The sequence below is a fragment of the Geospiza fortis genome, unplaced genomic scaffold (genome assembly GCF_000277835.1).
Source record: "Geospiza fortis unplaced genomic scaffold, GeoFor_1.0 scaffold213, whole genome shotgun sequence".
NCBI lineage: Eukaryota > Metazoa > Chordata > Aves > Passeriformes > Thraupidae > Geospiza > Geospiza fortis.
Window position 1 is genome coordinate 1,326,408 of NW_005054399.1, and position 11,814 is coordinate 1,338,221.

At 58.9% G+C, this 11,814-nt stretch overlaps 2 protein-coding genes across 2 annotated transcripts in view; one reads left to right on the plus strand and one right to left on the minus strand.

The window, feature by feature from the left end:
- Positions 1 to 716, plus strand: part of GNG13 (G protein subunit gamma 13) — a 19,703-nt gene extending 18,987 nt beyond the window's left edge. Inside the window, exon 2 of the mRNA XM_005425952.1 lies at positions 221 to 716. Within this exon, the coding sequence (XP_005426009.1) occupies positions 221 to 326 (106 nt within the window). The 3' untranslated portion in view covers positions 327 to 716. The remainder of the gene's footprint in view (positions 1 to 220) is intronic.
- Positions 717 to 722: 6 nt separating this feature from the next.
- CHTF18 (chromosome transmission fidelity factor 18) lies at positions 723 to 11,711 on the minus strand (the record flags this gene model as incomplete). The annotated part of the gene is given in 21 exon segments (XM_031061093.1): positions 723 to 1,202; positions 1,552 to 1,609; positions 2,245 to 2,355; positions 3,113 to 3,245; positions 4,527 to 4,657; positions 5,397 to 5,546; positions 6,223 to 6,259; positions 6,261 to 6,376; positions 6,458 to 6,620; positions 7,167 to 7,297; positions 7,917 to 8,015; positions 8,114 to 8,207; positions 8,826 to 8,953; positions 9,068 to 9,191; positions 9,668 to 9,765; positions 9,878 to 10,090; positions 10,627 to 10,768; positions 10,966 to 11,018; positions 11,145 to 11,234; positions 11,320 to 11,494; positions 11,575 to 11,711. Coding segments are annotated over 21 exon segments (2,520 nt in total), but the record flags the coding sequence as incomplete, so codon positions are not given.
- Between the last annotated feature and the right edge of the window lie 103 nt (positions 11,712 to 11,814).

Here is an 11,814-nt window from a genome sequence, read left to right on the forward strand (position 1 = left end):
TATATTTAGAATATACATATTCTACTATATAATATTATATGATACAGTAGAATCTGCACCCAGGGTGCAGATCCCCCCTTCCCAGAGCTTTGCAGAGCTCAAAATACTTTAAGTCACAGATGGCTCTGTTCCCTGCCTGCTCTGTCCGGAGCTGGGGACACCCCCACGTCCCCCCAGGATTTCCCCCAGGCTGTGCCCACCCTCCCTCCCCTCTCTGCAGGTTCGTGAAGTGGATCGAGGACGGGATTCCCGAAGATCCCTTCCTGAACCCGGAGCTGATGAAGAACAACCCCTGGGTGGAGAAAGGCAAATGCATCATCCTCTGAGGCTCCTTCCCCCTGCAGGACGGGGCTGGCATCCCTGAGCTCCGGCTCCAGCACCAGAACCTGAACAAAGCCCTGCCCTCTGCTCCTTTCTGCTCCTGTAGCTGTAGAAGGGGATTTAGAAATGGGGGGACACAGGGAAACCCCCCAGGATGGGTACCCTGGGGGGGAGGAACGGCAAAAGCTGCTCCAAGGATGTGCTGCAGCTTCCTCACACACTTCTGCCACCCAAAACAGGCAGATTTTTGCAACTTGTAAAGAAGCTTTTTATAAAACCCCCCATTTTTAGTGATTTTAGATACTTTTGTACACTGTAGGATATTGCTTCACAGCAAACCAGGCAGAACCTGGCCCCTCGAGTTTATGTCTGAAATAAACAGAGCAATATTTCACCATTGATTTTTTTAGATCCATTTTATTTCTTTCTTTTTTTTTTTTAACAAAATAAGCAGGTAATAAAAAGATAATGGCCCAAGATCATGGGCACACAAGCCAGCCATGGGTTGGAAAGGCAAACCCAGCTGATCCTTCAGCTCCAGCTCAGCTCAGCAAGGTCCTAGAGCAGGTCCCTGATGTAGAGGATCCCCTAGAGCAGGTCCCTGATATAGAGGAGGATCCCCTAGAGCAGGTCCCTGATGTGGAGGATCCCCTAGAGCAGGTCCCTGATGCAGAGGAGGATCCCCTAGAGCAGGTCCCTGATGCAGAGGATCCCCTAGAGCAGGTCCCTGATGCAGAGGATCCCCTAGAGCAGGTCCCTGATGTAGAGGTTCCTCCTGACAGCGTTGGAGAAGCCCTCGTTGAAGCGGAACCAGACGTCGCTCCTGCCCACGGCCTTTCCCATCTGCAGCTCCAGGGACTCCTCCTTGGAAACCTGGGGGGCTGCAGCAGGAAAATCCACTTTAAAAACCTTCAAACTATCAGCTGTGCCCTGGCTGGAGAGGGAAACTGGGGGAGGCACTGGAAGAGCAGAGCCGATGCTCCCAAATCCCAGATGCTGCAACCAAAAATTCCCCCCAGATTCCCTTTGGATGGGGCCAGAATCCAGGGATGTGCCCACAGGCACTCCCTGCCAGCTGGGCTGGGCTGGGTTTGTCCCTGCTGCTGGCCCCTGGGGACGGGGATGAGGGACAGGAGCCCCTCTTTGGGAATGGGGAGAGCCCCCAATGGCACCCAGGGCCACCCTGTCCCTGTGCCACCCACCCAGTTCTGAGGTCCCTGTGTCACCTACCCGGCACCTTGGCCGCCTCTTTCCGCTGGAGTGGCCTCCCAAAAAAGTCCAGTTCAGGCTGTGGGAAGCAAGAAGCAGGAACCCACGTACCTTGTGCAGGGAGGCTCTGAGCCCTCAGGGAGGGACAGAAGCACGGCAGGGCTGTCCCTGAGCACGGCTCAGGCACCCCAAGGCTCTGCTGAGCAGAGCAGGAGCCAAATGCAAATCCTGCAGGAAGGGCCAGAGGCCTGGGAATGCAAACAGCACACAAATTTGGGGGAAAGGCAAAATGTGAGGCTCAGGTGGGGTTTTACAGCCAGGAAAGGGCTGGCAGCTGAGCCCTGGAGAGGGGCAGTGCCAGGGAAGGATCCCAGCTCCTCCTGGAGCCCAGGGTGGGATCATTCCAGAGCAGCTTTTCCAAACTGCTTTCCCACAGAGCCCAAATTCAGCTATTTCAGCCCAAATTCCCACAGCTCCTCCCTCCCCCAGCCCTGAAAACTTCCCAGGACACATCCAAAATGTCCCCCAGCCCAATTCCTGCCACTGCCAGCGAGGCCTTTACGGGACACACGGAGCTGGGCTGGGCTATTAAAGGAAACTGGACTAAAAATCCCAATTCCAGTGGAGCCAGGGAGAGCCTGGCAGCCCAGGAAGGGCTGGTGGGAGGTGGGGCAGGAACTGGGGCAGGAACTGGGGCAGGAACTGGGGCCTGACCTTGTCCTGCAGCGCTGCTCTCCTCACGATGTGCTCCAGGCGCTGTTCATGGCTGGGGGGCCCCGCTGGCTCCGCGTCCCCTCGCTCCTCCCCGGGGCCATTCCCGGGATCCTGTGGGGAGGCCGGAGCTGAGCCAGGCTCCCCTCGGGGTGTCTGAGCTCCTGTCACCCCCTTGGCCCCATCCCACCCAGCTCCTGCTCGCTGCCAGGGCCGACTCCAACATCCCAAGGATTTTTCCATCATTTTCCGCCTCCTGGGATCAGCCCCAGCTGAAGCCCCTTTTTCTGGCATTTCACATCCCTACCATGTAAACAAGGAGCCTTCAGAGATGTTTTTGCAGCTTCTCTTTGTCCCACACACCTCCCAGGAGCTTTTCTCCTGCTCCAAGGGGCTCCCAGGGATTAATTATCCCGCGGGCACCAGGGCAGGGCAGGCAGCAGCTACACCCAGGATGTTTCTCCACCTTTTCCACCCCTTCCCATCTTTTCCTGCCTCCAGGAGAGTGGGCAGAGCCACTCTGCTGCTCCTGGGGGCTTTGGGACCTTTGGAAGTGGCAGAAGCCAGGGCAGGGGAGGCAGGGCAGAGCTCACCTGCCACAAACAGCAGCCAAAAACTCCCACCTAAAACCCCCACTGAAAAATTCCCACCTCCTCACACCCCTCACTGGAAGGCTTCAAAGCCTGAACGGCCTCCAGAATCCCTGCAAAAAGCTGAGCCCTGCAGCCCAGCCCAGCTGTGCAGGGAAACAGCTGCAGCCAGCGGGGTTAATCCTGGATTTCCACCCCGCAGGCAAAGCCAGCTTGGGGAAAAACATCCCTGGGGATTTCCTGCATATGCCCAGCCCTGGCAGCCCTCTGGGGATGCCCACCTGGGCCAGGCTCCGTGCCTCTGTCCTCCTCATCTTCTCCAGCTCGATCTCCCTGGCAATGAGCTGCTTGGCCTGGTAGCTGAGCTGCCTGCGGGCCGGCAGGGCCGGGAAACGACACACGGCCTCCACATTCCTGCAGCAGGGAAAACGGGGAACCAACCCCAAAAATCAGCCAGGCCTGGGCAGCCTGAGCGCCCCAGCACCTCCCAGCCCTGCCCCTGGGTCATTCCAGGGGCAACAAACCCCAAAAATCAGCCTGTGATTTCACCCTGTGCTCACTCTGTGCAGCCTGAGAGCCCCAGCACCTCCCAGCCCTGCCCCTGGGTCATTCCAGGGGCAACAAACCCCAAAAATCAGCCTGTGATTTCACCCTGTGCTCACTCTGTGCAGCCTGAGAGCCCCAGCACCTCCCAGCCCTGCCCCTGGGTCATTCCAGCCACGCTGCCTCAGTTTCCCCCCCGCGCAGGAATGGGAATGGGAGTGCAGGAGGGATTAGAGGGGTTTAATCCTGGCTTGAAAGCAAAAAGAGGGGATTGGACAGATTGCCCTGAAAAGCTCAGGGGCACAGCACAGCTCGGGCACAGCAGCAGCTCAACCTTCAGAGCCACCCCGAGGTGCCCCCCCAGACAGGTTTAATGGGAATCCAGCCAGGAACAGGAATTTGGGATCATCAGAGCAGCTGGATTCCTAACAGGCCTGTTTCAGTATCCCCAGCACCAAGGAGCCACCAGTCCCTCTGCCAGCTCTGAATATTTCATATTTATCCACAATTTATCCACAGATTTTTTGCTATTTATCCACTTTTTTTTTTTTTCTATTTATCCACTACTTATTCACTACTTACCCACTATTTAGTCACTATTTATTCACTATTTATCCACTATTATTGCCCCTAAAATAAAAGGAGCAAGGCCCTGAGTCAGGTGGCTCTGCAGTCATTCAGAAATCAGTTGTCAAACCAATGCTTTTAAAGAAATAAAGCCCAGGATTTGCTGGTGACATCAGATCTGTTTGCCAGAGGTGCCAGGTGCCACAGGGAGGTGCCCAGGTGGGCCAGCCCTGTCCTGCCACCTCCTGGTGACAGCCACAGGAAGCTGCTCCCTTCCCTTTAATCCCATTAAACCCAACCTGCTCAGCCCCAGCCCAGGGGAGGGATGGCCCAGCTGATCTGGGGATGGAGCAAAGCCAGACGTCCCAACTCCTCCCTGAGGATCACCACAGCATCCTGCAATGGTTTGGGTTGGGAGGGAGCTTAAAATCATCCAGCTCCCACCCTGACACCTTCCACTTGCTCCAATTCCCATCCAGCCTGGCCTCGGACACCTCCAGGGATGGGGCAGCCCCAGATTCTCTGGGAATTCCATTCCAGGGAAGGATTCTGACTCGCACTGCCCTCCCCAGCCCCGGCACTCACGGATCCAGCTTGAAGACGTACTGGCCCTCGGGCAGGCGCTCCTGCAGGTACGTGAGGTTGTAGGTGAGCATGGTGCTGACGAGCTCAGCCAGCTGCTGCTTCTCCTTCAGGCTGTAGAGCTGCGTGTTCACCTGGCCGGGGGACAGCAGAGACCTTGGAAACCCCAAACAGCCCAAGCCCAGGGTGTCACTGTCATATTTCCTGGGAAAATCTCTTCGCCAGGATTTCTCTCCTGGGAAGCTGGGAAGCCTCAGAGAAAAATGCAAACAGTAATGATCTGATTTGCTTCTCCTGTGTTTTGCTGCTTTGGAACGTGGTTTGGACATTGTTTACCCACAGGTGGCTGTTTCATTGGTTTCATGTGAATTGTTTTGACTCAATGTGGCGGACTCTGAAGAGTCATGAGTTTTCCATTATTATCTTTTAGCCTTCTGTAAGTATCCATTCTCTATTCTTTAGCATAGTTTTAGCATAGTTTAGTATAGCATAATATAATATAATATATAACATAACATAATATAACATAATATAACATACTCCCAGTGATGGGGGACTCAAAAAATGCCACACACAGGGTTTGTTTCTGGGTGAGGAAGGACCCAGACCAAGTTTAGCTCTCTCTTAGGGACACATGTCCTTCCCAGAGCAGGGACAGACCCTCTCCTGGGTGGGGGTGACTCTGAGCCTTCCCAAAGCCCAGCCCAGGTGGGGCCCAGGACCCCTCCACAGCTGGGCACCTCAACATCCCCAGCTTCCCTCCAGCTGCGACACCAAACCCAGCCCGGATTTTGGGACACAAATCCAGGCTGGCTCATCAGGGGGGGTTTCAGAGGGCTCTGGGGAGCAGGGCCAGGGTCAGGGGGCACTCACAGGGCGCAGTTTGGGGGCGATGATGTCCAGCAGCAGGCACAGCACGTCCAGCACCAGCGCCTGCTGCCCCGCGCGGCTCCGGGCGCCCGGCGCGATCCCCGACACCATGGACAGCACCAGGTTCTGCATCTGGCCCAGCTTGGCCACGGCCTGGGGACAGCACAGGTGGTGTGGTGTGATGTAACAGCCTGTCCCAGTATCCTGGTTCTTTCCCCAGGTGTGCCAATAACCTCTCCCTTCCCCCTCTTGCCCCTGCTGAGTGCTGTCTGTCAATCCTGGCATTCCAGCGAGGGCGTTATGAGATTGGTGACGTTCAAAAGATGCCTCTCAGCCCTGGGGACACTGGGCTATCCAGGTGTCATTTGTCCCCTGAGACTTCCCCCCCTTACCTGGTTGGTGGGATCCCTACCCCTTCCCTCCCCTCTCCCTAAGGTTAAAAGACACTGCAACCACGGGGTTCTTTGCTCTGTTGGAGCTGTTGCAGCATTCAGAGGCCTGTGGGCCAGGAATAAAGCTCTGCATCGAAACCCTCCAGCAGAACCCGACTCCTTTTCCTTCACCTTGCCTTGAAGCCTCTCTGCCAGAGGTAAACCTGAGCCCCTGCATGCCTGCACTTGTCCCAAGCACCCAGCTGCAGCATCCAGCCAGCCAAAGGTGTCTCTGGGGTGAAACCACCACAGCTGCCGCCTTTGGTCCAGCAGCAAGGGCCAGACCAGCCCAGGCACGTTCCATCTGGCTGTATTGGTAATTGATCCCAAAACACAGGGACACTAAAGCAGGGTCCCTGCAGGCACAGGGCTGGCTCCAGCAGCCCCGGTGCACTTGCCTCGGGCTGGCTGCTGGGGTAGGCCAGGCGGGGCACGGGCCTGCAGCACGGCCCGGCCCAGCAGGTCAGAGAAGCCCAGCCACTCCAGGGCCAGGCACACGGAGCCCAGGCTGGAATCCCGCACCTTCATGTTCAGGAAGTTCTCAAACAGGCCCTGCAGGGGGGTGTGGGAGCAGGTGGAGCCCAGCTGGATGGGGGTCTGAGCTTCCCTCCAGCCCCCTCCAGCTGCTCTCACCTGGGCCAGCTTCTCCTGCTCTCCCGAGGAGATGGAGAGGTGCAGGATGTGCTGGAAGCGGTGGGAGGAGGAAGTGAAGCCCCCTGAGCCCCCAGGGTGGGACAGGTCCTCGTCCCCCAGCAGGAGCTGGGCTGGCAGAGAGGGGTCCATTCCTATCCTGTGCCTGGGGGAGCCCAAAGGGAAGAGCTGAGGATTTGGGTTTCCCAGTGCTGGAGGAATATTTGGATCCTTGGGAACTGGACTGGAGGCAATGCCAGTGCTGAATTACTGGGAGCTAAGTGGAGTGGTAACAAAGCATCTGGAAAGACTTTAAACTGAGAGAAAAGGTTTAGAAGGAATATTGGGAAGGAATATCCCCTGGCAGGGTGGGCAGGCCCTGGCACAGGTGCCCAGAGCAGCTGGGGCTGCCCCTGGATCCCTGGCAGTGCCCCAGGCCAGGCTGGACAGGGCTGGGAGCACCTGGGACAGTGGGAGGGGTCCCTGCCAGGGCAGGGGTGGCACTGGATGGGCTTTGAGATCCCTCCCAACCCAAACCATTCCAGGATTCTATGATGGACACAAATCCCCTCAAGAAGCTGCTCTCCAGGACCTTGCAGGTCCCACCCAGCCTCCCTTGAACACTTCCAGGGATGGGGCAGCCACAGCTTCTCTGGGAAATGGGAATACCACCCCCCAAGCACCCAACAGATATAAAAGCTCCTCCTCCTACCTCTGGGGCTTGGGCAGCTGGAAGATCTCCTGCCAGATGGAGAAGAGCCCCTTGTTCTGGTCCTTCAGGCCAATCCTCATGGTCTGCACCATCTGCACACTCAGCTCCCTCTGCCCTCGGCCGTGCAGGAACTGCAGCAGGAGCCAGGGGATGGAGGGGATGGGGATCCCAAAGCCCTTGGGAACAGCTGGACACAGCCACCCCCCTCTTCCTCCACGGGCAGGGCTCAAAACAGCCCAGGGGACCGGGAGATGCTTCAGGGATCTGACTGGAAGGGACTTTTGTCCCCTCTGTCCCTGTATGAGCCTGGAGCTGCAGCAGAAACGTGGGCCGTGCCACGTCCTGATGGCCATGCCTGTGTCCCCAGGGCCATCCCTGTGTCCTGATGGCCATGCCTATGCCCCTAGGGCCATCCCCATGTCCCCAGAGGCACGTCCATGTTCTGATGGCCATCCCCATCTCCCTAGGGCCATCCCCATGTCCTGATGCCCATCCCTGTGTCCCTAGGACCATCCCCATGTCCCCAGGGCCATGCACATGTCCCCAAAGCCTTCCCTGTGTCCCCAGGGCCATGTCCATATCCCCAGAGCCCTCCCCATGTCCCCAAGGCACTGGCAGTGTCGCCAGGGCCCTCCCCATGTCCCCGGGGCTGTGGCAGTGTCTCCAAGGCCATCCCCGTGTCCCCAAGGCCATGACCATGTTCCCAAAGCCTTCCCTGTGTCCCCAGGGCCCCGGCAGTGTCCCCAGCACCTGCAGGGTGTTGATGCAGGAGCGGATGTCACTGTCGGTTTTCTCGCAGAGCGCCAGCAGCGCGCCCGTGTCCGCGCGCATTCCCTGCCGGAGCGCGATCTGCGGACAGACAGGGCTCAGCGGGGAGGGGACACTGAGCTGGGGGGACAGGGGACACCCCCCGAGGCACGGGGACAGGGCCCTGGGGGAGCACAGACCTCGCTGAGGCGCTGGGCCAGGCGGGAGGGCGCGGTGCGGGGGAAGCTGAGCAGGAAGGATTGCTGCCGCAGCGGGCGCAGCGCGGGCACGAACCTGGGCAGGGAAACAGGGGGGGATGAGAGAGCCCAGCACGGAATTCCCTTCTTAATCCTGGAATTACTGAGGTTGGGAAAGACCTCCCAGAGCGTTGAGTCCAACCGTTCCCCCAGCACTGCCAAATCACTGTAAAATGATGTCCCCAAGTGCCACATCCACACAGCTCTGAAATCCCCTCAGGGACAGGGACACCACCCCTGCCCTGAGCAGCCTGGACCAACCAACACCTGGCTGCTCCTTCCATGAAAGAATTTTCCAAAATATCCAATCTAAACTTTCCCTGAGCCTGTTCTCTCTCCTCCTGTCCCTGTTCCCTGGGAGCAGAGCCTGACTCCCCCTGGCTGTCACCTCCTGTCAGGAGCTGTGCAGAGCCACAAAGTTCCCCCTGATCCCCCTTTTCTCCAGGCTGAGCCCCTTTCCCAGCCCCCTCAGGAATTCTCCAGCCCCTTCCCAGCCATTCCCTTCCCTGCACACCCTCCAGCCCCTCCATGTGAGGGGCCCAAACCAACCCCAGGAGTGGAGCAGCTGCACTCAAACAGAGACACTCCCAACAGCCACCTCCTGTCTGGGAGCAGGGTTTGGTGCCCTTGTCCCCCCCAGGCAGGTGACACTCACTGGTCATTGCAGATGCAGATGATGGGCCTGAGCAGGAGCCCTCCCTCCCCCCGCCGCCGCCGCCCCGCGCCCGCCTCGCCCTCGCCGTCCTTCCTCTGGATGATGGACAGCAGGACATTGATGGAGGCCTGGGGGAAGGAAACAGGGTGGGAAGGATGGGTTTTTGCTCATGGAACGCTGGGGGAGCTGTTAAAGGGGTCATGTTTGAGGGGCTGGTGGCCCAGTGCCGGTGCAGGGCTCACCGCGGGCGCGCCGTCGATCTCGTCGATGATGAGGCAGTTGGGCCTCTCGTGGGAGCCCAGCACCGACCTCATCTGGGTGGCAGCTTCAATCCTGGTCTGGAACACCTCGGGGCTGCGGTCATCGCTGCGAGGGGACACGGGGACACGTGACTTTGGGCATGGGGACACAGCCAGCATCATTTCTGGGAAAGCATCATCCCCTGGACAGCATCATCCCCTGGGACAGCATCATCCCCTGGACAGCATCATCCCCTGGGACAGCATCACCCCTGGGACAGCACTATCACTTCCAGAGCACCACCACCACCAGCATCACGTCCAGAACAGCATCATCTCCACAACAGCACCATCACCTCCAAAGCACCACCACCTTCACAGCACCACCACCTCCATAATAGCATCACCACCAACTCCAGCATCACCCCTGGGACACCATCACCTCCAAAACATCTCCACCTCTGGGACACCACTACTTCCATGCCACCATCACTTCCAGCATCACTCCCAGGCCACCATCATCTCCAGCATCACCAGCCCCCTTCTGTGGGCAGGGCATGGGTTCACCTGGCACCCAGGGCTCACCTGGCACCCAGGGCTCACCTGGCATTCATCTCCACGGCGTTGTACCCCGCGTGCCTGGCGATGACGTGGGCCAGCGTGGTCTTGCCCAGGCCAGGGGGCCCACAGAGCAGGGCCACCTGTGGCACAGAGGGAATGTCACCCCTGGAGGGCTTCCTCCTCAGAGGGGACAATGCTGCTCCTCAGCTGGTGGCAGCACAGGGCCCCACAGCCACGTCCCCTCCTGCTCACCTTGTGTTTGGGTCTCTTGTGCTGGTCCAGCTCGGCCTCCAGCATCTCCTCGGTGAGCTGGACCTTGGTTTTCCACTTGTTGGGATGTTCCTTGGGATGGCTGGCTGGGGGATGAGCTGCAGGGTTGGGTTTGGGCTTCTTGCCAGCCTTGTCCTTGCCGAACACCACCGTGTCCCACAGCTTGAGCCACTTGAGCAGGCAGCGGTTGGTGTACTGCAGGGGAGCAGGGAAAATCCATGGGACCCGGGGAAAACCCAGCTGGGAGCAGAGGAAGGCTCTCCTTCCTGGAGGAGGCTGCTCAGGGTTCCACCTGGCATCTCCCTGGGACAAGGAGGGAACGTTTCCCTTCCCAGCTCAGCCCCCATCCCTCAGGGAAAGCCCGGGTAGGTCACACCAGCCCCACCCCTGCTGGCCCTGCTCTCTCTTGGCTCAACTCAGCAATTCCCAGCCTCTCCCAGCACATCCAATTCCCTGCAAAGCTTCTAACAGCCGCCAAAACAATTCAAAATAACCAACAATTTCTGGCCAAAATCCTCTCAATCTTTCTTGTCTTGTTTTGGTCACATTCCACAGATTCATCTGCCAGAACATCCCCAGTGTCCAGTGCAAAGCTGCCATCCCAAGCTCCCAGGCACTCAGGACTGCTCCCAGGCAGAGCAGCACAGACACAGCCCCCAGCCAGTTCTTCCAAAAGCAATTCCTGATCCCAGGGCACCCATCCCAAGCCCCCCCTTGTCCCAGCACCTCACATCATCACTGAGCAGCTCCATGTAGCGCTGGGGGGTGAACTTGTCCACCCAGAGGCAGTGGGATGCAGACTCCTCCTGGGCTGCTGGAGCTGTGTCCATGCTGGCATCCGGGCTCTCGGTGCTGGGCTCCCTCCCCAGGCAGCTGCAGCATGGAATTCATGTACCCCAAAGCACCCCAGGGGTCAGGGCAGGGTGGCAACTCCACCCAGACTCCCCAGGCTGGGGGTGATGAGGGCAAAAAGGCTCCTCTGCTTGTAGGTCCCCCAAAACTTGATTGTGAGGGAGGCAAATCCAGCAGCGTGGCAGGGACTGCAGAGGGATTTCATGCCAGCATCTCACCTGTTGATGATCTCTGTGAGCTGCTGGGAGGCCTCCAGAACCTGCCTGCGGCGCTTGAGCAAAACAAAGAGGGGTCAGAGACACCCCCCAGTCCATGGCTGGGGACAGGAATTTGGGAGGCAGCCCTGTGGCCAGCAGGGGTGGCAGGGACACGGGGGAAGGTCAGGGAGATGTGGTACCTCCTCATCCACCTGCTCCTTCAGGTAGGAGAAGGGCACCCCCAGCAAGTGGAGCGGCCTGCCAGGGTTCCAGCCCAGGGAATCCGGGAGCTGCAGGGACACAGCACAGCCAGCGCCCTCCTGAGCCACCTGGAGGCCACCGAGGAGCAAGCCTGACCTTCAGACCCCTCCTCACCTCCAGCCCTGTCCTGCAGGGATCATCCCTCAGCACCAGGAAGACCCTGGTGCCCTGGGTGGATGTCACGTTGATGTAATCCTCCAGGACGGGGGGTCTCCTCAGGACCCTCTTCTTTTCCAAGGGTGGTGTGGTCTGCATGGCGACCATTCCACTCATCTCCAGCTGGTTCGAGCTGGAAAACACCAAATTCCTTCAGCAAGGGAAGAGCCCTTCCCCTCTCTCCTGTTAAAAACGGGGTTCAGGGTGGCCGACCTGGTATTGTGGGGAGCCAGAGGCGCCTCTGGGCCACCATCCCAGGACACATCCGGAGCCAGCTCATCGTCTGCACCGAAATCGAGCTTCTTAACAGCTTCCAGGCGCTGCCGCTTCGGCTTCGGGGCTGCAGCAAGTGGAGAGCGTCACTGACGGACCGTGGTACCCAGGGGATGCTCCAGCACCCGGCACCGCTCGGGGCGGGGAGCAGGGGGCAGCAGCACCCGGGAACCGGGTCAA